General features: G+C 42.1%; 1 protein-coding gene across 5 annotated transcripts in view; it reads left to right on the forward strand.

The window, feature by feature from the left end:
- Positions 1–27,655, forward strand: part of LOC133616394 (adenylate cyclase type 1-like) — a 223,809-nt gene that overhangs the window by 66,002 nt on the left and 130,152 nt on the right. For all 5 annotated transcript variants that reach the window (XM_061975587.2, XM_072914695.1, XM_061975590.2 and 2 more), the window contains one exon: positions 6,923–7,034. In XM_061975587.2, the coding sequence (XP_061831571.1) occupies positions 6,923–7,034 (112 nt within the window). The remainder of the gene's footprint in view (positions 1–6,922; positions 7,035–27,655) is intronic.

Raw genomic sequence — 27,655 nt, forward strand, 5'->3', positions numbered from 1 at the left:
CACCAAACCAGATACCCTCAACGCCCTGACTGCGCCTACAAATTCTGTCCATAAAGGTTATGAACAGAATCGGTGACAAAGGGCAGCCTTGGCGGAGTCCAACCCTCACTGGAAACGGGTCCGACTTACTGCCGGCAATGCGAACCAAGCTCTGACACTGATTATACAGGGAGCGAACCGCCACAATCAGACAGTCTGTTACCCCATACTCTCTGAGCACTCCCCACAGGATTTAAATATAACATTTAAATAATAAAAATCAACTACAGGCTTCCCAAATGCTGTAATAAATTAAGCATAATGAGTTGACTTGAAACTGTTTAATGTTGCACTTTTTATATGTAGAAGAAAAGTTTTGTCATTTTATTTAATCTGAGCAACAACTTGAGGCAGTTTAATGTTGATTAACATGGGCAAAGTTAATATAGTGTTCCCAATGTTAAAAGGATACAGCCATTGTTTACAAATTTGGTAAGTAAATAACCAAAAAATTTATATTCTGTTGTTTTCGTACTGTACCGAAAATGAACCGAACCGTGACCTCTAAACCGAGGTACGTACTGAACCGAAATTTTTGTGTACCGTTACACCCCTACTATATCGTGATATTCGAGTACCGTATTTTTTGGAGTATAAGTCGCACCGGAGTATAAGTCGCACCTGCCGAAAATGCATAAAAAAAGAAGGAAAAAAACATATATAAGTCGCACTGGAGTATAAGTCACATTTTTGGGGGAAATTTATTTGATAAAACCCAACACCAAGAATAGACATTTGAAAGGCAATTTAAAATAAATAAGGAATAGTGAACAACAGGCTGAATAAGTGTACGTTAAATGAGGCATAAATAACCAACTGAGAACGTGCCTGGTATGTTAACGTAACATATTATGGTAAGAGTCATTCAAATAACTATAACATATAGAACATGCTATACGTTTACCAAACAACCTGTCTCTCCTAATCGCTAAATCCCATGAAATCTAATACGTCTAGTCTCTTACGTGAATGAGCTAAATAATATTATTTGATATTTTACGGGAATGTGTTAATCATTTCACATATAAGTCGCTTCTTAGTATAAGTCGCACCCCCGGCCAAAATATAAAAAAAAACTGCGACTTATAGTCCGAAAAATACGGTATATGTTCTCACACAGTTGTTTTTAGCTGCAGGCATTACACTGCATGCCTTTCCCACTCTTTATTGTCTCTCCTTCTCACAGAGACATAAAAAACAAGCGCACCTTCTTACATACGTCACGCGTGCAACGTCACACGCCCTCCCTGAGCAGAGAGGTAGCTACATGGGTAACATTAGCTGTGATGCTAACGGGGCGGTGCGAGTGGTAATTCGAGAAAAAGAAGGTGCGAATCCGGTAACAAATGGAGGAAGAATTAATTCCCAAGAAAAACAGCACGGGGTACATCGTGTGGCGGTGGTTCGGCTTCAAGCGGGAATATGTCAAACAATTATGCGGCAAAAGCGTTGCTACAAAAAGTAGCATTACTGCTAATGTAGCATCATTTGAAAAGTCACCCGCTAGAGAATGAAGAGTGCTTGAAATTGCATGTCAACATCTCCGTTTGGTGCCACACCCACTAAATGCTGAAGCAACAATTTCCACATCATGAAAAAAAAATCAACAACAGAAGTAGATAACGTCCGCAGGAACCTACCACAGAACAAAGGACTTATACTATTTGAGTTCGTATTATGCAGCTCATTTTTATTTCACAGTTATTGAAATATCTTGTGTGACATCATGCACAAAAGTGCACTTTATTTGTTTTTAACTATTGTAGTGGCGTTCTGTAAAAAAAGTGCACTTTAATTTAGTGTTGTTTTGATATGTCATCTTAGTGACATCATGCACAAAAGTGCACTAATAGCTTGTTTTAAAATGTCTCTGACAATCTTGCACTTTCTGTTTTGAAATGACATGAATGTTTGTGCCACTGCTTAATAACTGTTTAATAAATACACTTTTGCTAAATTGACTTAGTTGTGGTTTCCCTCGCTGCATGAAAGTTTAAAATGAGCATATATTAATGCAGTATGAAGAAGAATGTTTTAATGTAGACACATAGAATCATCATATGCATCAAGTGTTCATTCAAGGCTAAGGCAAAATATCGAGATATATATCGTGTATCGTGACATGGCCCAAAAATATCGAGATATTAATAAAAGGCCATATCACCCAGCCCTAACTCCAATTGGTTTGTTTGCCTGCACAACTATTTAGCTCTGCAATAGCTCTGCTCACCCTCTCCTCCACCGTCACGTTATCTTCTGGCCTTCCCCTTCTCATCCTCATCCACCACACAAACAGCATGACCTGCAGCACAGTGGCATTCGAATGCAAATCACACAGCAGAGCTCTTCTGTCGAGCTGCAGTAATACAGTAGGTCTCACCGTTTCATACATCAGGCTCACAAATAACAACTGCCTGAGCAACCAACCACCGTTATTTTAGGTAGCCTATTATGTGCACATGCACCAAATATCAAATAATGTCATAGGCTAAAACCTGGTCAGATATGTTGCCTGGAAAAAAAATCAATAGCCACGATAAGCACATACAGTATACAAATGTTATGACACAGAAACAACGAGACTTGCAACAGAAGGTGAGGGGTAGGGGAGCATCCGTTGGCGCTGCTCCATCCGTCACACCTCAAGGGGTGAAGCGGTGGGAAATGGGTTGGGTCGGGTTGTGGGTATGTGTGCATATCCCTTACACTAGTACAGGTATCAGTCGTCTCCCACTGAAACTCACTGAACAAGTTGCTTCATATACTGCTTTCCAGTAAAAATATTAATTTTCATTTGTTTACATTTACAGAGAAAATACTTTGGTAATAGGTACCAAAATCCTCCTCCATGTACAAAACCCAAAACCAGTGAAGTTGGCACGTTTACCAGGCCAGTCTAGGACCCGCACTCTTTTAGTATGAAGCCATGCTGTTGTAACATGTGGCTTGGCATTGTCTTGCTGAAATAAGCAGGGGCGTCCATGATAACGTTGCTTGGACAGCAACATTTGTTGCTCCAAAACCTGTATGCACCTTTCAGCATTAATGGTGCCTTCACAGATGTGTAAGTTACCCATGCCTTGGGCACTAATACACCCCCATACCATCACAGATGCTGGCTTTTGAACTTTGCGCCTACAACAATCCGGATAGTTCTTTTCCTTTTTGGTCCGGAGGACACGACATCCACAGTTTCCAAAAACAATTTGAAATGTCTACTCGTCAGACTACAGGACACTTTTCCACTTTGCATCAGTCCATCTTAGACTAGCTCGGGCCCAGCGTAGCTGGCGGCGTTTCTGGGTGTTGTTGATAAATGGATTTCGCTTTGCATAGTAGAGTTTTAACTTGCACTTACAGATGTAGCGACAATCTGTAGTTACTGACAGTGGTTTTCTGAAGTGTTCCTGAGCCCATGTGGTGATATTCTTTACACACTGATGTCGGTTTTTAAAGCAGTACCTCCTGACGGATCCAAGGTCACTGGCATTTAATGTTACGTGCAGTGATTTCTCCAGATTCTCTGAACCTTTTGATGATATTACAGACCGTAGATGGTGAAATCCCTAAATTCCTTGCAATAGCTGGTTGAGAAATGTTGTTCTTAAACTATTCAACAATTTGCTCACACGTTTGTTCACGAAGTGGTGACCCTCGCCCCATCCTTGTTTGTGAACGACTGAGCATTACATGGAATCTGCTTTCATACCCATTTGTGGCACCCACCTGTTCCCAATTAGTCTGGTCACCTGTCGAATGTTCCAAATAAGTGTTTGATGAGCATTCCTCAACTCTCTTAGTGTTTTTTGCCACTTGTGCCAGCTTTTTTGAAACATGTTGCAGGCATCAAATTCCAAATGAGCTAATATTTGCAAAAAATAACAAAGTTTACCAGTTCAAACGTTAAGTATCTTGTCTTTGTAGTCTATTCAATTAAATATAAGTTGAAAAGGATTTGCAAATCATTGTATTTTGTTTTTATTTACGAAGTACACAACGTGCCAACTTCACTGTTTTTGGGTTTTGTAATATATCACTATATTAATTAGAGATGTCCGATAATGGCTTTTTTTGCCGATATCCGATATTCCGATATTGTCCAACTCTTAATTACCGATTCCGATATCAACCGATACCGATATATACAGTCGTGGAATTAACACATTATTATGCCTAATTTTGTTGTGATGCCCCGCTGGATGCATTAAACAATGTAACAAGGTTTTCCAAAATAAATCAACTCAAGTTATGGAAAAAAATGCCAACATGGCACTGCCATATTTATTATTGAAGTCACAAAGTGCATGCCTCAAAACAGAAGCTTGGAATTTTGGACACGCTCTCTCTGAGAGCATGAGGAGGTTGAGGTGGGCGGGTTTGAGGTGGGGGGGGGAGCAGGAGGTTGCGGGGGTGTATATTGTAGCGTCCCGGAAGAGTTAGTGATGCAAGGGGTTCTGGGTATTTGTTCTGTTGTGTTTATGTTGTGTTACGGTGCGGATGTTCTCCCGAAATGTGTTTGTCATTCTTGTTTGGTGTGGGTTCACAGTGTGGCGCATATTTGTAACAGTGTTAAAGTTGTTTATACGGCCACCCTCAGTGTGACCTGTATGGCTGTTGACCAAGTATGTGTGGCATTCACTTGTGTGTGTGAAAAGCCGTAGATGTTATGTGATTGGGCCGGCACGCAAAGGCAGTGCCTTTAAGGTTTATTGGCGCTCTGTACTTCTCCCTACGTCCGTGTACACAGCGGCATTTTAAAAAGTCATACATTTTACTTTTTGAAACCGATACCGATAATTTCCGATATTCCATTTTAAAGCATTTATCGGCCGATAATATCGGCAGTCCGATATTATCGGACATCTCTAATATTAATGATTAAATGTGTTATAATTTGACGAGAGTTTTGCAGCAGCACACGTACAAGCTGTCCGGTTTGGATATGCAGAGCGACTGCTTTAGTGCTCGCTCTGTGCATTGTTCTCCTTTCTCATCATACACGGTACCTTGTGTAAATGGTTCCACCTCAGTAAGCTGCTTCTTAGATGGCATTTGTTATTGTTGCAGTCTTGTTCGCCTCGTAAAGAGTTGCATTCCCCCTTCTCGTCTTGATGCTGTTTTCTGATGCGGAATAAGTGTGTCGTGCTACGGCCTTTTTTAAACAAACCTTGCACTGTGCAGTCACTTATTCCACGTCTGTTGCAGCAAGTCTTAAGACACTTTTCTTTTCTTTGGAACACACATCTTACTCTTGTTAGCATTAGCTGTGTTTTGATAGGCTTGTACATTTCCGCTAGGGGCAAGGGCTACAGAAGCTCAACGGGGCAAAAATATTTTCGGAGGAAGCGGAGAACACCATAGATTTTTTATTTCTTTTAAATCGTCTGCGGAAAAAAACTTGAATTTATCGATGAAATCAATACATCAACCAGGCATAAAGTGACATTAATGACTTTACACCATTAATGCTGAAAGGTGCATATAGGTTTTGGAGCAACATATGTTGCCTTCCAAGCAACATTTTTTTCATGGACGCCCCTGCTTATTTCAGCAAGACAATGCCAAGCCACATTCTGCAAGTTTTACAACAGGCTTCGTAGTAAAAGAGTGCAGGTACTAGACTGGCCTGCCTGTAGTACAGACCTGTCTCCCATTGAAAATGTGTGGCGCAATATAAATAAATGATAAATGGGTTATACTTGTATAGCACTTTTCTACCTTCAAGGTACTCAAAACGCTTTGACAGTATTTCCACATTCACCCATTCACACACACATTCAAACACTGATGGCGGGAGCTGCCATGCAAGGCGCTAACCAGCACCCATCTGAAGCCTAAAATACCACAACGGAGACCCCGGACTGTTGAACAACTTAAGCTGTACATCAAGCAAGAATGGAAAATAATTCCACCTGAAAAGCTTCAAAAATTGGTCTCCTCAGTTCCCAAACGTTTACTGAGTGGTGTTAAAAGGAAAGGCCATGTCACACAGTGGTAAAAATGCCCCTCTGCCAACGTTTGTGCAATGTGTTGCTGCCATTGAATTCTAAGTTAATGATTATTTGCAAAAAAAACTACTTTCCTCAGTTCGAAAATTCAATATCTTGTCTTTGCAGTCTATTCAATTGAATATAAGTTGATTTGCAAATCATTGTATTCTGTTTTTATTTACGAATTACACAACGTGCCCAACTTCACTGGTTTTGGGTTTCGTACACAAGAGCTTTTCCTGAAAGAGAATAGGTTAATGTACTTCACATATAGATAAGCGATGTGACTCCAAATGATTTAAAATTGTTATGAAAGTGAATTATTCTTTCGTTTTAATCAAGTAAAAAAACAAAAAAACTTTCAAAGTGCTACACAAAAAACTTGAATTTATCGATAAAATCGATATATCGACCAGGCATTAAGTGACATAAATGACTTGGATGATGGAAGGAGGCACATCTCGTTTTCTACTTTTAGGCTCCCCCCCAGTGAGAGCTGTCTACAGTCTAACCTAGTCAGTGATATCCATAACATCTTGTTTTGTTGCCATCTGGCCCGTCCCTCAGGTAATGAAATTAGGCCTCAAGTAGCTTTCATCACTTTCCTCAGCTGCACTCACCGTTTCACCAGCAGCATTCAGTTACAACCTGTAATTCATTTAGTGGTGGTGGGCTACCATCAAATGACACTTTCACTTATCAGATTTGATACTCACTGATTGCCCATGTCTTTACAGCAGAGTGATCTGTAAGTACGTTTAGTCAACAATAGGAAACATCCTCTTCTGTGACATCCATTCTGCTTTCTCTATGAGGATCGATATACAGTGGAAATGTAAAAATATAACGTTCTTTGATGACTTTTAACGTCTTTGTTTTCTCTTTCTTGACAGCATCTTATTTGCGGACATTGTAGGTTTCACCAGCTTGGCATCCCAGTGTACTGCTCAGGAATTGGTCAAACTCCTCAATGAGCTTTTCGGGAAGTTTGATGAACTTGCTACAGTAAGTGGATGGCTTTTATTTTTCCATTAACTCCTCCATTAATGGTAGAATGGATTTATATAAAACATATATAAAACAAAATCTATGATTGACTTTTCAGACCTATACAAGGGGCCTGCCCATGACATAAACACTCAATGGAATTGTTTAGGGCAGTGTTTTTCAACCACTGTGCCGCGGCACACTAGTGTGCCGTGAGATATTGTCTGGTGTGCTGTGGAAAATTATGCAACTTCACTTAATTGGTCCAAAAAAATTTATTTTTTGCAAATCAATAATTACAAACCCCGTTTCCATATGAGTTGGGAAATTATGTTACATGTAAATATAAACAGAATACAATGATTTGCAAATCCTTTTCAACCCATACTCAATTGAATGCACTACAAAGACAAGATATTTGATGTTCAAACTCATAAACTTTATATATTTTTTTGCAAATAATAATTAACTTAGAATTTCATGGCTGCAACACGTGCCAAAGTAGTAGGGAAAGGGCATGTTCACCACTGTGTTACATGGCCTTTCCTTTTAACAACACTCAGTAAACGTTTGGGAACTGAGGAGACACATTTTTTAAGCTTCTCAGGTGGAATTCTTTCCCATTCTTGCTTGATGTACAGCTTAAGTTGTTCAACAGTCCGGGGGTCTCCGTTGTGGTATTTTAGGCTTCATAATGCGCCACACATTTTTAATGGGAGACAGGTCTGGACTACAGGCAGGCCAGTCTAGTACCCGCACTCTTTTATTATGAAGCCACGTTGATGTAACACGTGGCTTGGCGTTGTCTTGCTGAAATAAGCAGGGGCGTCCATAGTAACATTGCTTGGATGGCAACATATGTTGCTCCAAAACCTGTATGTACCTTTCAGCATTAATGGCGCCTTCACAGATGTGTAAGTTACCCATGCCTTGGGCACTAATACACCCCCGTACCATCACAGATGCTGGCTTTTCAACTTTGCGTCTATAACAATTCGGATGGTTCTTTTCCTCTTTGGTCCGGAGGACACGACATCCACAGTTTCAAAAAACAATTTGAAATGTGGACTCGTCAGACCACAGAACACTTTTCCACTTTGTATCAGTCCATCTTAGATGAGCTCAGGCCCAGCGAAGCCGACGGCGTTTCTGGGTGTTGTTGATAAACGGTTTTCGCCTTGCATAGGAGTGTTTTAACTTGCACTTACAGATGTAGCGACCAACTGTAGTTACTGACAGTGGGTTTCTGAAGTGTTCCTGAGCCCATGTGGTGATATCCTTTACACACTGATGTCGCTTGTTGATGCAGTACAGCCCGAGGGATCGAAGGTCACGGGCTTAGCTGCTTATGTGCAGTGATTTCTCCAGATTCTCTGAACCCTTTGATGATATTACGGACCGTAGATGGTGAAATCCCTAAATTCCTTGCAATAGCTGGTTGAGAAAGGTTTTTCTTAAACTGTTCAACAATTTGCTCACGCATTTGTTGACAAAGTGGTGACCCTCGCCCCATCCTTGTTTGTGAATGACTGAGCATTTCATGGAATCTACTTTTATACCCAATCATGGCACCCACCTGTTCCCAATTTGCCTGTTCACCTGTGGGATGTTCCAAATAAGTGTTTGATGAGCATTCCTCAACTTTATCAGTATTTATTGCCACCTTTCCCAACTACTTTGTCACGTGTTGCTGGCATCAAATTCTAAAGTTAAGGATTATTTGCAAAAAAAAAAAAAATGTTTATCAGTTTGAACATCAAATGTTGTCTTTGTAGCATATTCAACTGAATATGGGTTGAAAATGATTTGCAAATCATTGTATTCCGTTTATATTTACATCTAACACAATTTCCCAACTCATATGGAAACGGGGTTTGTATAATAATGTGTCGTTGTCTAGTCCAGTGTTTTTGAACCTTTTTTGGTATGTAAAAGGTATGTAACGCTTAAACCAAAAATTAACAACAGGCAAGTCCCGCTAGGAAAAGGCACTGAAGCATAGGCATGGCTATGCAAAACAAAAGTAAAACTGAACTGGCTGCAAAGTCAACAAAAACAGAATGCTGGACGACAGCAAAAACTTACAGCGTGTGGAGTGGAGACGGCGTCCACAAAGTACATCCGTACTTGACATGACAATCAACAATGATCCCACAAAGAAGGATGGCGTACGCACAACTTAAATAGTCTTGATTGCGAAAACAAAGCAGGTGCGGGCAATATAACTTAAAGGAAAGCGTGAAGCTGATACAGGAGAATACCAACAAAACAGAAAGGGTCCCAAAATTAACAGCGCAAGACAGAAACTAAAGCACTACACACAGGAAACAACAACAAACTCAAAATAAGGCACGACAAGCTGGTGGAGTTTAATTTTTTAACCTTTTCTACTGGTGGTGTGCCTCCGTATTTTTTTTACGAAAAAAATGTGCCTTGGCTCAAAAAACGTTGAAAAACACTGGTTTAGAGTCCCTTGGACTAATGGGGGCCACACGACCGGTCACTTCAGTAGTTGATGATCACCACAATCGCCGTGATCTGCAGGTGTTTCCTTTTTTATACTTTGATGGAATTAATTACCTCATGGATGCAATTATACTAGACCAGGGGTCGGCAACCCAAAACGTTGAAAGAGCCATATTGGACCAAAAATACAAAAAACAAACCTGTCTGGAGCCACAAAAAATGAAAAACTGTATGTAAGTGTTATAATGAAGGCAACACATGACGTAAGTGTCTATATTAGCTACATTAGCCTACTATCAAATGACTATGTGTCGCAGGCAGAAGCAAATCTTCGTTGACAGAAATGTTGAAATGTAATATTTATTCTACACATTTTTACAACATTAGAAACCATTAGTAAATCAGAGGCTACTCAGAAGGTGAAACAACTCCTGGAAATGACTGGCTTTTAATGGCTAAAGGTATAGATGTGTGTGTCCAAGTTAAAGGAAATGGCAGGCTGTCTTCTTTTAATAGATTTATTACAATCTTTGGCAAGCTAGGTAATGTTTGCTGTGGTCTGGAACAACATGGCACACAAACTATCAGAAATGCAGCCAATATTACATACAGATAATGTGTCATGAGACATGCAAAATTTAATTATGTACAAAGAGGATAAAAGTAAAGGATATTAAATGAGCTGAAATATACCTACAAATGAGGCATAATGATGCAATATGTACATACAGCTAGCCTAAATAGCATGTTAGCATTGATTAGCTTGCAGTCATGCACTGACCAAATATGCTTGATTAGCACTCCAACAAGTCAATAACATCAACAAAGCTCACTTTTGTGCTTTCACGCACAGCATACAACGTTTGTTGGACAAAATGAGACAAAGAAGGAGTGGAAGATTTTACATGTAAACAAACTGTTGTGTCACAGTCCACACTATGGTGAGTTCAAGAACCGCTGAAATTAGTAGAACAAAACGATGTTCACCAAATACTCTCAACAGTGAAGTATACACACAAACATATTAAACAGTGGACTTACTAACAATTGGGAAGGTTTGTGTCATGTTTGTCCTCAAACAAAAAACATACTGAAAACATTTTTTCAATCCGTTTTTAAAAATGCTCCAGGGAGCCACTTGGGCGGTACTAAAAGAACCGACCCTTCTGAACGTTTTTTGTAGGTCAATGATGACAACCGATTCCCGTGGCAAGCGGTTTTTTGGCACACACAAATGCAACGTCTGTCATTTTTATTCTAGTTTTATTTATACTTTTTATTTACATATAACGTATTTATCGGACCATAAGGCGCACCGGATTAAAAGGCGCATTGCCGATGAGCAGGTCTATTCAGGTCTTTTTTCATACAAAAGGCGCACCGTATTATAAGGCGCATTAAAGGCCTACTGAAATACGATTTTCTTATTCAAACGGGGATAGCAGGTCCATTCTATGTGTCATACTTGATCATTTCGCGATATTGCCATATTTTTGCTGAAAGGATTTAGTAGAGAACATTGACGATAAAGTTTGCAACTTTTGGGAGCTGCACCGGAAGTAGCAGACGAGTAGCGTGACGTCACAGGTTGTGGAGCTCCTCACATCTGCACATTGTTTACAATCATGGCCACCAGCAGCGAGAGTGATTCGGACCGAGAAAGCGACGATTTCCCCATTAATTTGAGCGAGGATGAAAGATTCGTGGATGAGGAAAGTGAGAGTGAAGGACTTGAGGGCAGTGGGAGCGATTCAGATAGGGAAGATGCTGTGAGAGGCGGGTGGGACCTGATATTCAGCTGGGAATGACTAAAACAGTAAATAAACACAAGACATATATATACTCTATTAGCCACAACACAACCAGGCTTATATTTAATATGCCACAAATTAATCCCGCATAACAAACACCTCCCCCCTCCCGTCCATATAACCCGCCAATACAACTCAAACACCTGCACAACACACTCAATCCCACAGCCCAAAGTACCTTTCACCTCCTCAAAGTTCATACAGCACATATATTTCCCCAAAGTTACGTACGTGACATGCACATAGCGGCACGCACGTACGGGCAAGCGATCAAATGTTTGGGAGCCGCAGCTGCATGCGTACTCACGGTACCGTGTCTGCGCATCCAACTCAAAGTCCTCCTGGTAAGAGTCTCTGTTGTCCCAGTTCTCCACAGGCCAATGGTAAAGCTTGACTGTCATCTTCCGGGAATGTAAACAATGAAACACCGGCTGTGTTTGTGTTGCTGCAGTCGGCCGCAATACACCGCTTCCCACCTACAGCTTTCTTCTCTGCTGTCTCCATTGTTCATTGAACAAATTGCAAAAGATTCCCCAACACAGATGTCCAGAATACTGTGGAATTTTGCGGTGAAAACAGACGACTTAATAGCTGGCCACCATGCTGTCCCAAAATGTCCTCTACAATCCGTGACGTCACGCGCTTACGTCATCATACCGAGACCTTTTCAGCAGGATATTTTGCGCAAAATTTAAAATTGAACTTTAGTAAGCTAACCCGGCCGTATTGGCATGTGTTGCAATGTTAAGATTTCATCATTGATATATAAACTACCTGACTGCGTGGTCGGTAGTAGTGGGTTTCAGTAGGCCTTTAAAGGGTCGTATTAGGATTGTTTTCTAAATTTAAAACACTATCTTGTGGTCTACATAACATGTGATGGTGGTTGTTTTGGTCAAAATGTTGCATTTTTGTTGTTAATGATGGAGCAAATTAGTGTGATGTCTAATACTACATCTAATCAAAGAAGCAATTATTTATTATATACCGAAGGACAATAACAAACTAGCTGTGGGCCAAACATTGTGACCATATCACTTACTGTTAAAAGCAAGATACATTGCATCTGGAAAGTATTCATAGCACTTCACTTTTTCCACATTTTGCTATGTTACAGCCTTATTCCAAAATGGAATAAATTACTTTTTGTCCTCAAAATTCTACACATAACACCCCATGAACTAAGGAATTAAGAAATAAACAGTATTCACACCTGCCATGAAGCTCAAAAGTGAGCTAAGAGGAATCCTGTTTCAACTGGTCATCCTTGAGGTGTTCCTACAGTTAAATAGGAGTCCACCTGTGGTAAATTCAGTTGCTTGAATTGGATTTGAAAAGGCACACACCTGTTTATATATTGGTCCCACACTTGACACTGCATGGCAGAGCACAAATGAAGAATAAAGTTAACCCTTGTGTGGTGTTCATATTGTTGTTACTCAGCCAGTGTTTGTGGGTCTGATGGACCCGTTGCATTTTGTGGCTTTTAATGCCTCACAATCAAACACTTTTATGTTAAAATACTGAACAGATGTTTACCTTATCCCAAAAAACATATGTAATGAAGTGCTTCGAGAGGCTGGTAAAGGAATACATTGTCTCCAGACTTCCCCCCACATTCGACCCATACCGGTTTGCTTATCGCCCTAACCGCTCCACAGAGGACACCATCTCCACTGCACTCCACCTGAGCTTAAAACATCTGGAAGGAAAGGACACACGTGTGGATGTTGGTTCTGGACTTCAGCTCGGCATTCAACACAATCATCCCGCAGCACTTGGTGAGCAAACTGGCCCCCCTTGGATTCAGTACCCCCCTATGCGACTGGCTGCTTGACTTCCTCACAGACAGACCCCAGTCTGTGAGAGTGGGCAACAACACCTCCAGTACCATCTCCCTGAGCACCGGCTCCCCCCAGGGCTGCGTCCTGAGTCCACTGCTGTTCAGGTTGATGACCCATGACTACTGTCGTCTGCATAGTTCACAATGTGGTTAGTAGTGGTACTAACCACATTGTGAACTATGCGGACAACACTGCAGTAGTGGGCCTCATCCGTGACAACAACGACATGGACTACAGGGAGGAGGTGAAACATCTGGTTGACTGGTGCAGAACCAACAACCTGGTCCTGAACGTCGACAAGACCAAGGAGATCATCGTTGACTTCAGGAAGCACCAGTCCAGCCACGCTCCACTCTTCATCAACGGCACAGCGGTGGAGATAGTAAGCAGCACCAAGTTCCTGGGGGTGCAGATAACTGACAATATAAACTGGTCCCTACACACCGGAGCTCTTGTAAAAAGAGCTCAGCAGCACATTCACTTTTTGCGTCGGATGAAAAGAGCACAGCTCTCTCCCCCCATTTTCAGCACAATCAACAGAGGCACGATAGAGAGCCTACTGACCAGTTGCATCTCTGTCTGGACTGGAGCCTGCAATGCCTCAGACTGGAAGTCTCTGCAGAGTGGTGAGGACGGCACAAAAGATAATCAGGACTCCTCTTCCTCCTATCCAGGAGATCGCAAAAAGCCACTGCCAGACCAGGATTCAGAAAATCTGCAGAGAATCCTCCCACCCCCAACAATGATTGTTTTCACTGCTGGACTCTAGAAAGAGGTCCGCAGACTCCGTAGCAGAACCTCCAGGTTCTGTAACAGCTTCTTCCCTCAGGCCGTAAGACTCTTGAACGCATCATAATAATCCCCTCAATTCCCCCCCAAAATGGATTAACTGGCTGGAATATAAAGACAATATAACATACATCCATAAATGTGGATGCATATGCAAAAGTGCAATATATGTATCCGTACAGTAATCTATTTATTTATATCAGCACCTTATTGCTTTTTTACCCTGCACTACCATGAGCTAATGCAACGAAATTTCGTTCTTATCTGTACTGTAAAGTTCAAATTTGACTGACAATAAAAAGTAAGTCTAAGTCTAAGACCCACAAACACTGGCTGAGTCACAACAATATGAACGTTGCATGGAAATTTCTCTGCCAGTTTCTGCATCCCACAGGGATTCTACTTTTGTGTTTCTGCACCTGCGGTTCCCACTATAGGTTGCAACATTGTTTGTCAACACTGTCTGCTCTCATTTTCTCACACATTTGACCCTCTGGTGTTCTGTGTACCTACACTCTGTCCTCCTCCTGTCTAGGCCTGCTGTGCGTGTGTGTGTGTGTGTGTGTGTGTGTGTGTGTGTGTGTGTGTGTGTGTGTGTGTGTGTGTGTGTGTGTGCGTGTAGTACACAGAACATCAATTTCCACACTTCTATTAGCCCCGGGTCCAGTGGACCCGGACATCTTATATGTATTAGAAATGTGTAGGGGGATGTATGGTGTGTGGTCATTAAATATGTATTCTGATATATGTTCTTCACAGAAAATGAGCCAAAGCCAGTGAGTCTCAGTTTGAAAAATTAATTAATTGCATTATTTTTCTTTTAATCGAAAACGGGTCCCACAGACCCGAACACCACACAAGGGTTAAAGGAATTGTCTGTAGATCTCCAAGACAGGATTGTCTCGATGCACAAATCTGGGGAAGGGTACAGAAAAAAAATATACTGAAAGTCCCCATGAGCACATTGGCCTCCATCATACGAAAATGGAAGAAGTTTGGAACCACCAAGGCTCTTCCTCGAGCTGGAGGGGACCAATGGTCACTCTGTCAGTGCTATAGCTTTCCACTGTGGAAGAAGGGGGAACCTTACAGAAGGACAACTGTTCATTTCATTCATTCATTTGAATGTTCATTTATTTCAGGCAATGACGCAGAAAAAGTACAAGTTGGACAACATATAATAATTTTAATTAATATAATGCAAAAGGGAATGTACAGTATGCAAACACAACAATCCAGTTTTGCCTGAAACAAATGTCATTAGTATACACATTAAACAGTTTTGGCCCCGACACGGAGCCCTGGGGAACACCACAAGCAATGCCAAGAGTATCTGATAAACCATTTTTACAAACTGTACCCTCCCTATTAAATAACTTTTTAACCAGTCTCCAGCCGACCCCCGAATTCCATATGTATCTCTATCTCTGCAGAAATCCTCCAATCAGGCCTGAATGATAGAGTGGCCAAAAGGAAGCCATTTCTTAATAAAAAGTTTGCCAAAATGCACCTGAAAGACTCTAACATCATGAAAAACAAAAGTATCTTGTCTAATGAGACAAAGATTGAACTCTTCAGCGTGAATGCCAGGTATAATGTTTGGAGAAAACCAGGCACTGCTCATCACTAGGCCAATACCATCTAGGGTTGTCCCGATACCAATATTTTAGTACCGGTACCAAAATGTATTTCGATACTTTTCGGTACTTCTCTAAACAAGGGGGCCCACAAAAATGGCATTATTGGCTTTATTTTAGCAAAAAATCTTAGGGTACAATAAGCATATGTTTCTTGATGCAATCTAAGAACAATGTTGGCTTTAAATAAAATAGTGAACATACAAAAAAACTTGTCTTTTAGTAGAAAGTAAACAAACAAAGGCTCCTAATTGGTCTGCTGACATATGTATTCTATTTTGTCAAAATTATGAGGGACGAACTGTAAAAAATTATTATTAATCCACTTGTTCATTTGCTGTTAATAACTGGTTACTGTCAGGACTTGGACTATGGCGTGGTTTGTTCTCCTGAGGTGCAAAAGATTTGGACCAGATGTGGCGTGAAGGGGAATACATGATTTATTTTAACACTACAGGTATATATCAAAAAGGAACAAACGAAAAGCGCGCACAATGGCGGAGGTACAAAATTAGGCTATTGAAAACAAAACTTGCACATAGGCAGAAACTGTGAACAATAAAACAAAAACACTAACTGTGGCATTAATAAACAAAGACTTACTTGGCATGGACTATGAAGTGCGCTGAGGTAAACAGAGTGTGACAGGGGTATGAATCCGGATGTCGCCAGAAAGACAAACTGAAAACAATTAACTTAAATACTACAGACATAATTAGTGAAAACAGGTGCGTGACTCAAAACGTGAAACAGGTGCGTGACGTGACAGGTGAAAACTAATGGGTTGCTATGGTGACAAACAAGAGTGCACAATGAGTCCAAACGTGGAACAGGTGAAACTAATGGGTAACTATGGAAACAAGACAAGGGAGTGAAAAGCCAGAAACTAAAGAGTCCAATAACTGAACAAAACAAAACATGACTAAAACAAAACATGATTACACAGACATGACAGTTACTTTCCATTTCAACATGTTCTATCTACACTTCTGTTAAAATGTAATAATCACTTATTCTTCTGCTGTTTGGATACTTCACATTAGTTTTGAATTATACCACCAATTTAGGTATCGATTTAAAAAAAGGAAAAAAATATTTTGTGATGATAAAAAAATATATCGATGTAATCATAGTAGTATTGACGAGATGCGCTGTTGTACATGGTATCATTACAGTGGATGTCAGGTGTAGATCCACCCATGCAATGTGTTTACATTCAGGGTGTTAGCTTGCTGTTAGCGGTGAGCTATTGTATCCTGAAGCATGTTTAGCTATTCCTCGTCTTGCAGGTATGATACTTGTAAGAAACTTACTTTATTTGTCGCCATGGAGGCGAGGGTTAGTGATTTCGAAGTAGCTAAAACACTCCCGACTACAGATGGACGTTTGCCGCTAGCTAGCTAGCCATGTCTTAAAGCACCTCTTCCTGAGGGCATTTCAGTGTTTTATCTTCACCTTTATTGTTAGTTTTTAGACCAAAATGCGTCCGTTCTTCCTTTTCTGTCTACACACTGTGTCTGCTTGTAAGTACTCCGTGACTGTGCGCTGCCGAACATGCTCGTCTGCTCACAAAACCAGCAATGACATGACGTGACGAAATCCGTCATGCCTGGGAACCGATAATTTTCAAATATAGTATAGTACCGTTTTTGATTCATTAGTACCACGATGCTATACCAGTACCGGTATACCGTACAACCCTAATACCATCCCAACAGTGAAGCATGGTGGTAGAAGCATTATGCTGTGGTGAAATATTTAGCGGCAGGAACTGGGAGACGAGTCAGGATAGAGGAAAAGATGAATGCAGCAATGTACGGAGACATCCTGGATGAAAACCTAGCTCCAGATTACTCTTGAACTCAGACCAGGGCAACGGTTCATCTTTTACACAGCCAAGATATCAAAGCCATGGCTTCAGCACAACTCTGTTAATGTTTTTGAGTGGCCCCGCCGGAGCCCAGACTTGAATCCCATTGAATATCTATGGAGAGATCTGAAAATGGCTTTGCAGCAACGCTTCCTATTCAACCTGTTGGAGCTTAAGAGGTGCTGCAAAGAGTAATTGGCGAAATTGCCTAAGATAGGTGTGCCAAGCTTCCATCCATCCATCCATCCATCTTCTTCCGCTTATCCGTGGTCGGGTCCAAGACTTCCCTCTCCCCAGCCACTTCATCCAGCTCCTGCCGGGGGATCTCGAGGCGTTACCCAAGCCAGCCGGGAGACATAGTCTTCCCAACGTGTCCGGGGTCTTCCCCGTGGCCTCCTACCGGTCGGACATGCCCTAAACACCTCCCGAGGGAGGCGTTCGGGTTCCTGACCAGATGCCCGAACCGCCTCATTTGGCTCCTCTCGATGTAGACGAGCAGCTGCTTTACTTTGAGCTCCTCCTGGATGGCAGAGCTTCTCACCCTATCTCTAAGGGAGAGCCCCGACATCCGGGGGAGGAAATTTTGGCCGCTTGTACCCATGATCTTGTCCTTTCGGTCATAACCCAAAGCTCATGACCATAGTTGAGGATGAGAACGTAGATCGACCGGTAAATTGAGAGCTTTGCCTTCCGACTCAGCTCCTTCTTCCCCACAACGGATCGATAAAACGTTCGCATTACTGAAGACGCCACACCGATCCGCCTGTCGATCTCACGACCCACTCTTCCCTCACTCGTGAACAAGACTCCGAGGTACTTGAACTCCTCCACATGGAGACATCGTACGGAGACATCCTGGATGAAAACCTAGCTCCAGATTACTCTTGAACTCAGACTGGGGCAACGGTTCATCTTTCAGCAGGACAAAAATGTATGTATTCTATTTTGGATTAAGGCTGTAACATAGCAAAATGTGGACAACGTGAAGCGCTGTAAATACTTCCAGGATGCACTGTAGATGTATGTTGTACTTAGACTGAAAGAATCAAAACGTATTATTGAATCCAGAAGCTCATTTAATATGCTGCTCCATATATTGATCCAGCAGCTTAGAGAGGCTGACTGAAATAGAAGAATAGCTGATGGAGGTCAAGAAGGCAAAGTAAATGAAAGGTTCGAAGGGGAGAGATGAGTTAACTGATTTTTTGAGAGAGGGAGGAGATAAGAGCTTTGGAGATTAGGTTATTTGTGTGTGTGTGTGTGTGTGTGTGTGTGTGTGTGTGTGTGTGTGTGTGTGTGTGTGTGTGTGTGTGTGTGTGTGTGTGTGTGTGTGTGTGAGAGAGAAAGAGCGAGCCGTGTGAGCACTATGGAGACTCTTAGACTTGATAAAAGTAGTGAGAATAGAGAGCAGACAAAGTACATCAATATAAGCCTCTGTGGAGTTGTTCCCTGGGAAAGAAGATTAGGTGACTGTTAGGTTATCTGCAACCAGACTACTGTATCACACTGCATGACACACAACACACGCTTATACACAAAAACACATTGTGTTATCATCATAGTTGAATTCATACCGTGCAGTGTGCCAAAACACTGACTCCGGTCAAACAGATGGACCACGGTGAAGGAACCCACTTGGTGCAGCGTGCCAGAAATAGTCTCACGACAACAACAGCCTTAACCGTTTGGCACTGTATTAAAGGTTTCCCCAGCAGATTAAGTCAACTCCAACTGAAGAGTATACTGTACCACAAACACTGGTGATCATCTATCACTGTCTCATATTTTTTAACAAATAAAGGTTTGCGTGTGCTAAAACATGTGCAACCATGATAGCACACACAATGCTGATATAGTATACTTGTGCAATTGCATCTCAAATTAGGAAAATAGAGATAGTAATCCATTTAGCGTGTCTGACTTCATGTGTACACATAATTTATATTATATATATATAATAACGTCCTGGGCATGACGTTAAAGTGCATCTGGCAGCGGAGGCTCCTCTATGGAGTCTTGGGGGGCTTGGAGGTTTACGCCTTTACTACTGTTACCCCAGGTGGCCCTTGGCAAAGGCCTAGTACCTGACTTCCCCCTAGCCAGGGATACGGTGAAAACCTCAACGGCGGAGCAGGCGGAAGATGGTAGATGTAAGAACTACCACAACGGCTGCGATGGCGGAATTAGGCACCCCCACATCCATGTGAGCCCAGTTATGGGGAAATAACGACCCAAGACCTCAATGGTAGAACACGCGGAGGATGATTGCTAACCCTATGGAGCGTCACAACGGCTGCGATGGCGGATGAAGGCTGCAGCAAAAAAGTGTCCCCAGTTGTCTTAGACTCCATTCCACTGGACCCTGACCCGTATCTGTCAATGGTCGTGTGGTAACTGTCTGTGCACCAGTCTCCCCACGTTAAGCAAAGTCATGCACAGGCATCCTCCATAAAGGGATACCCCCTACCAGGAGGATCATCATACTCGCTTCGAGTGACCGCCGATGATGATGACACATAATTTGTGCTGATTATCAGATCCACCACTATATTGGGAGGTAGAGATTCAAATATAACTTCAGAGGAACCACCACCCCGGTCTGCCAATCCGGAGGCACTTCCCCCGATGTTCACGCAATGTTGCAGAGTCTTGTCAACCAAGACAGCTGCAGTCGAGGTCAGCAGCACACCATCCTCACCATACACGGTGTTGACAGTGCACTGCTTCCCCTCCCTGAGGCTGCGGATGATGGTCCAGAATCGCTTCGAAGCGATTTTTCATGGCTTCCCCGAACTCCTCCCATGTCCAAGTTTCTGCCTCTGTGACCGCTGAAGCCGCACACCGCTTGGCCTGTCGGTACCTGTCCGCTGCCTCCGGAGTCCCATGAGCCAAAAGGACGCGATAGGACTCTTTTTTTCAGCTTGATTACCTCCACGACAGGCACCAACCACCTTGCGGCCACAGCTCCAATCAACCGCCTCGACAATAGAGGTAGGGAACATGGTACACTCGGACTCAATGTCCAGCGCCTCCCTCGTGACATATTCAAAGTTCTTCCGGCGGTGGGAATTGAAACTCTCTCTGACAGGAGACTCTGCTAGACGTTCCCAGCAGACCTGCACAATGTGTTTGGGCCTGCCAGGTCTGTCCGGCATCCTCCACCACCATCGGAGCCAACTCACCACCATGTGGTGATCGGTAGAAGGCTCCGCCCATCTCTTCACCCGAGTGTCCAAAACATGAGACCGCAAATCTGATGACACAACTACAAAGTCAATCATGGAACTGCGGTCAGGGGTGTCCTGGTGCCAAGTGCACATATGGACACCCTTATGTTTGAACATTGTGTTTGTTATGGACAATCTGTGACGAGCACAAAAGTCCAATAACAAGACACCCTTCGGGTTCAGATCCGGGCAGCCATTCTTCCCAATCATGCCTCTCTAGGTCTCACTGACGTTGCCCACATGAGCGTTGAAGTCACCCAGCAGATTAAAGGAATTACCCAAGGGATCACTCTCCAATAGTCCCTTGAGAGAATCCAAAAAGAGTGGGTACTCTGAACTGCTGTTTGGTGCGTAAGCACAAACAACAGCCAGGACCTGTCCCCCCCACCCGAAGGTGGAGGGAAGCTACCCTCTCGTCTCCTGGGTTAAAGTCCAACGTGCAGGCTTTGAGGGGTTCAACAAGAATTGCCACCCCGGCCCATCGCCTCTCACTACGTGCAACACCAGTGTGGAAGAGAGTCCATCCCCTCTCGAGGGAACTGGTTCCAGAGCCCTTACTGTGCGTCAAAGTGAGTCTGATTATATCTAGCCGGAACTTTTTCACCTCGTGCACCAGCTGCTCCCCCCCCCCCCCCCCCCCCCGGCGAGTCAATGTTCCACGTCCCAAGAGCTAACTTATGTAGCCGAGGATCTGACCGCCAAGTGCCCTGTTTTTGACTGCCGCCGAGCTCACATCTCACCCGACCTCTATGGCCCTTCCCATGAGTGGTCAGCCCATTGGAGGGGGGACCCATGTTGCCTCTTCGGGCTGTGCCCGGCCGGGTGCCATGGGGACAGGCTCGGCCACTATGGCTCCCCACCTGCAGGCCTGGCTCCAGATGGGGGTTCCTGTGACCTGCGTCCGGGCAAGGAAAATCTGAGTCCTTGGTTTTTCTTTTTCATCGAGGTCTTCATAATAAATAATTGTGTTTTCAATTTATGTTACGTTCCCTGATGGCTCAGTGTCTAGGGACTATAGGGGAACGCAACATAAAAGTTTATAAACCAAATGATTAATTGGGGGGATTCTTTTTCTGACATGCGGTGTGGAACTTTGAGAGACACTACTTTGTCTTTGGCACTATCTTGTTTGGTAATCATTTTTGTTAAGCTTTTTGCTACACTTGTGCCACCTGTTGTTTTTTTTGTCTTCATTTTTCTGGACCTTTCAACTTTAGTAAGTATATGCAGCCTAGTCTTGGGAAAGGTAAGACAGAGGCCTCTATACACTACACACGTAGCATTTGTTTGTGTATAGAGACACCAGGCTTAGTGGTGGCTGTCACCCTTGTATGTTTTGGACCCCCTCTTTGGCTAGAGTAGATAGGTAGGTTTTTGATTTGTGCTAATTAAATAGCTTCAGTTAGTCAGCTTACCTATTCTTTTCTAGAGGTGTATTTTGGTATGTTTTGTTCATTTCTTTGACAGCACCTGTATTCCCAAGCTAGGCTAGTGTTGTGTCTTATTGTACACAACACTCCTTGGTTACTTTTCAATAACACTAATTTTTGTTTTCAATTCTTGGTTTCAGTGTCTTTTTTACAACTCATTTGGTTTATACACTTTTATGTTGCGTTCCCCTATAGTCCCTAGACGCTGAGCCATCAGGGAATGTAACAGTAAACAAAAATAATCTTAATTATTAGTTTGGCCATAATCGTGCATCCCTATGTATGAGACTAGATCTCATATATGATCATTATTTGTATTTATATGGACAAAAAGTGCATTTATGTCTTATGGCCATAAGGTGCCATCTTTTCACATTTATTTTTATCTTTTCATGTTATTATTTTGTTTCTGCCATATTACTTTGTTAATAATGCTTGTGTTGTTTTCATGTGAACATTCAATTTCTACTTGAGGTCCATGAAACACAGTATCCTTATCAACAATAATGTTTCTTCTACAAAATAAATCATTTAGATTTTTTTTTGAATGATACAACTTGGTTAAAAGATTTCAGGGTATGTACTTTTTGAAACTATTGAGCACATTTAAAAATAGCGCAATAATAATAACCGTGATAAGAAATGTTCATACCGTGACATCCTAATAGGTAGCTTAAACAGTTGATCCTAAACTGTTCGAATCCTTCAGTATATCCCAGCCATATTTTGTGTTGCCAATTCCTCAGAAAAGTAGCTAAAAGTGGCTAGATGACCTCATCTGCAAGATTTTTTGCAATGGATGCTGTAGATAAAAAAATTTATAAAAAAAAATATATAAGTATGATTACAACTACAAATTAACTTTCTTATTTTACACACCTTGTCTGTGTGTATGTATCTCTGTGACAAAAGTTACTTATTTCTTCACTGTTATGTTAAGCTAATAGAAATCACCGCATTGTTCCAATTCCATCGTTCATGTTAATGAGCCAGTCATTTGATTTGGTTTGTTAGTGAATATCACAACCCTCCATTCTTTTGATCCAATTTGATACACTCACATTTAACAATGCAGAACGAAACTGATTAAGTCCCTTTGGGACAGAGGACCCTATTGTATTTCTAGTGTTTTATTATTATACCGCCGCCTCTTTGAGCTGTAATTTGACCCCCTTAACATGCTTCAAAACTCACCAAATTGGACACACACATCAGGACTGGCAAAAATTGCGATCTAATCAAAAAACCAAACCCCAAAACTCAAAATTGCGCTCTGGCGCCCCCTAGGAAGAAAACACAGACACAACTGCCTGTAACTCCCAGTAGAAATGTCGTAGAGACATGAAACAAAAACCTCTATGTAGGTCTCACTTAGACTTATATTTCATACACTGACAACCCCCAGCAAAAATCAACAGGAAGTTTGCAATTCCCCTTTCAAATCAAAAGTTGTGTAAAAACAGTCACCTTTTTTCAAACATTATGTCCTCTCAGAGCGTTTGTCGTGTCGGCTTCAAATTAGCACAGGAGAGACATTGAACCCTTCTGATTAAAAGTTGATGAAAGAAGTTTAATACTGCTCCGGTTTGGATTTTATGAGCCCTCAAAGTCGGTCCCGTCCATCGCGGCTTGCAGCTTTAATTATTATTATTTTTTTTTTAATCAAAATCCATCCATCCATCCATCCATTTTCTTCCGCTTATCCGAAGTGGGGTTGGGGGGGCAGCAGCCTAAGCAGAAAAGCCCAGACTTTCCTCTCCCCAGCCACTTTGTCCAGCTCCTCCCGGGGCATCCCGAGGCGTTCCCAGGGCAGCCGGGAGATATAGTCTTCTTAACGTGTCCAAGTCCACAAAGCACATGGAGACTGGTTGGGCAAACTCCCATGCATCCTCAAGGACCCTGCTGAGAGTTTAGAGCTGGTGTACCGTTCCACGACCAGGATGAAAACCACAATGTTCCTCCTGAATCCGAGGTTCCACTATCCGGCAGAGCCTCCTCTCCAGTACACCTGAATAGATTTTACCGGGAAGGCTGAGGAGTGTGATCCCACGATAGTTGCAACACACTCTCCGGTTCCCCTTCTTAATGAGAGGAACCACCACCCCGGTCTGCCAATCCAGAGATATCGCCCCCGATGTAGATTCTTGTCCACCAAGACAGCCCCACAGCATCCAGAGCCTTAAGGAACTCCGGGCAGATCTCATCCATCCCCGGGGCCTTGCCACCAAGGAGCTTTTTAACTACCTCGGCAACCTTAGCCCCAGAAATAGGAGAGCCCACCACAGATTCCCCAGGCACTGCTTCCTCATAGGAAGACGTGTTGGTGGGATTGAGGAGGTCTTCAAAGTATTCCCTCCACTGATCCAGAACATCCGCAGTCAAGGTCAGCAGCACACCATCCTCACCATACCACACCATTCCTGAGGCGGCGGATGGTGGTCCAGAATCGCATAGAAGCCGTCCAAAAGTCGTTTTCCATGGCTTACCCGAATTCCTCCCATGTCCAAGTTTTTGCCTCCGCGACCGCCTAAGCCACACACCTCTTGGCCTGTCGGTATCTGTCAGTTGCCTCTGGAGTCCCATGAGCCAAAAGGACCCGATAGGACTCTTTCTTCAGCTTGACGGCATCCCTCACCGCTGGTGTTGGTTGGTTAGTTAGGGGACGGCGTGGCGCAGTTGGGAGAGTAGCCGTACCAGCAACCTGAGGGTTCTTGGTTCGATCCCCACCTTCTACCAACCTCGTCACGTCCTTCACCCTTGCTCCTGATGGGTCGTGGTTAGGGCCTTGCATGGCAGCTCCCGCCATCAGTGTGTGAATGTGTGTGTGAATGGGTGAGTGTCAAAGCGCTTTGAGTACCTTGAAGGTAGACAAGCTCTATACAAGTATAACCCATTTACCATTTGGTTGGTCGGAAATAAATGTTGCTCAAATATCATAGAGCACCTTCTATTTATATTCAGTGTATCACACTCATGTCACTCATATGATGTATGTGGCTTGCGTGACCTCTGAGACAAGTGATCTCTACAGACGGTTTACACTTGATCTCTACATTCACACACATTCACAAAAGTCACATGATCGCAAAGATTATCCCCTTCACTTCATTCCGCATCGCCGTAATCAGTCATGGCTTAATACAGGCAGATATACGGAGGAAGAGAGGGATCAAGATACGTAGGTGATATGTAGTGAGCGATCAGTGCTCTAGCACGCAGTAATGCGTTATATGGAAATGTGTGTGTGTGTGTGCATGTGTGCGTGTGTGCGTGTGTGTGTGTGTGTGTGTGTGTGTGTGTGTGTGTGTGTGTGTGTGTGTGTGTGTGTGTGTGTGTTTGTTTGTTCTTGTATTTCTACCCTTCTTGAAACATCAACAAGGAAATGTACCTTCCATATGAGGACCGGTGAACAAGTTAGGACCGAAATCATGGTCCCAATACGGAAAACCATTGCATCTAATAGAGAATGTCTCATTTGCACCCCTGGTGGTGAAATCTATCAAAATTAGGGTGGTCCCAAAAAAGAGGGATTTTTCAAATTGACTGTGTGTCGGTTTTGAAAGTGCTCCCCCTCTGGTCAACATATGAAATAACAAGTGTGTGTAAGAAATTGAAATGCACCCCCTTTGGCCAACATTTATTTAAAAAAATGAATAAATATATATATATATATATATATATATATATAGAGACATACTGTAATAACTTGAAGTAAATAATGAAGATTATAAACCAAATACAAACAAAAAAATAAATACATAAATAAATTAACGAAAAGCAGTCTTTTTCTCACGTGTCGACTTTTTTCTTATAAAGTTGGGAACAATTTCTCATATTCTTTCTGTTTCTGTAATATTGCAATATTTTCTCGTAAAATTATTACTTTTTTATGTTTATGTGTCATATAAAATTCTGACTTTTATCACAATATTGCCAAGTAAAATTCCGATTATTATTATAATGTTGCAATTTTGTCGAGTAAAATTACTAGTTTTTTCATAAAATTGCCCAAATTTTAAGCTTTTCTTGTAAAATTGCAGCTGTTATTGAGTAAAATTCCAATTTGTATCATAATATTGCACAAATGTTCAGTTTTTCTTGTAAAATGTTGACTTCCGTTGAATAAAATGACGACTTTCATTATAGTACTGCCAAAAAGTTAACTTTTTCTTGTGAAATTGTGACCTTTTTCTTGTGAAATTCCAACTCATTTTTCACAGCAAGCTTTTTTAGATTTGCATAGTCTGTCTATCTGTGTTGGCCCTGTGATGAGGTGGCGACTTGTCCAGGGTGTACCCCGCCTTCCGCCCGATTGTAGCTGAGATAGGCTCCAGCGCCCCCCCGCGACCCCGAAGGGATTAAGCGGTAGAAAATGGATGGATGGATAGTATGTATATATTACTAACGTTGTAAATACAAATCTTTATATATCTAGAAAGGGTGGTCCTAAAGAAGTAGGCATTTTTCGAAACAGCTGTGTCAGAACTGTTTCTAGATGCTGCCAGTTCCATGAAGGCATATTTTGCAATCCCTAAATGTTGATATTTACTTCCGCGGATAGGTAATAAGTCCTGAAAATTACAGAAGAAAATCAAATCTTGATCAATTTGTCTTCCAAAATTAGATTACTGCAAAGTCAAACAAAAAAGGAAACACATTAAGATACACTTTAATGTACAAAGACATGCTAAATCAGCAATACAGCATGTAAAAAAATGTATATTTGCTGCCGATGTTACTAGGTTCATAAAGCGCAACCTAAACTTATACCCAAAGACAACATTTTAGATATGCATCACACCTCTACAAGTACAACAGGGGGGAATAGACGAGGATATGAAGTTTGAAGATTTTGTCATTTGTTGTTGAGAAAAAAAGAAATAAAAGTCCATCCATCCATCCATTTTCTACCGCTTATTCCCTTCGGGGTCGCGGGGGGTGCTGGAGCCCATCTCAACTAGTGTTGTTATTAAATATCAACGAGTGTTATTATTAAATTCAAGTTCAATAATAAGTTTGCTTGAATCAAATTAAGAACGTCTAACTACCCTTCGACACTTCATTCAACACAGTCGTCATAACTTCATCCAAGCATTCACACACAGCACCATCTAAACAAGGATAAAGTGATCAAAGAAAAGTACAATTATCATAAATATATATTTGGCAGCATAGAAGAAAGTTATGTACAAGTTTGACTTTTTTATCTCATAGCACAGAACTGTGGTGCGTTCAAAGACCCTCTCTTAAAGTTAGAAACAGGTGTCCCTAGTGTTTAAAGACAGGGGAGACTGAATTAATAATACTGCTTTAATAACAATATCATAATATCATAAAGGGACAAGCGGTAGAAAAGGGATGTATGGATGGAATTACAATTTATATACGGATACAGCACCGTGACACAGTGGTTGGTGCTCATGCCTCACGATAAGAAGGTCCTGGATTCGATTCCTGGGTTCAGGCCAGGGTCTTTCTGTGGGGTTTGCATGTTCCCCCCGTGACTGCGTGGGTTCTCTCTGGGTACTCCGGCTTCCTCCCACCTCCAAAGACATGCACCTGGGG

The sequence above is a fragment of the Nerophis lumbriciformis genome, linkage group LG14, assembly GCF_033978685.3.
Source record: "Nerophis lumbriciformis linkage group LG14, RoL_Nlum_v2.1, whole genome shotgun sequence".
In the NCBI taxonomy this organism is placed as follows: domain Eukaryota; kingdom Metazoa; phylum Chordata; class Actinopteri; order Syngnathiformes; family Syngnathidae; genus Nerophis; species Nerophis lumbriciformis.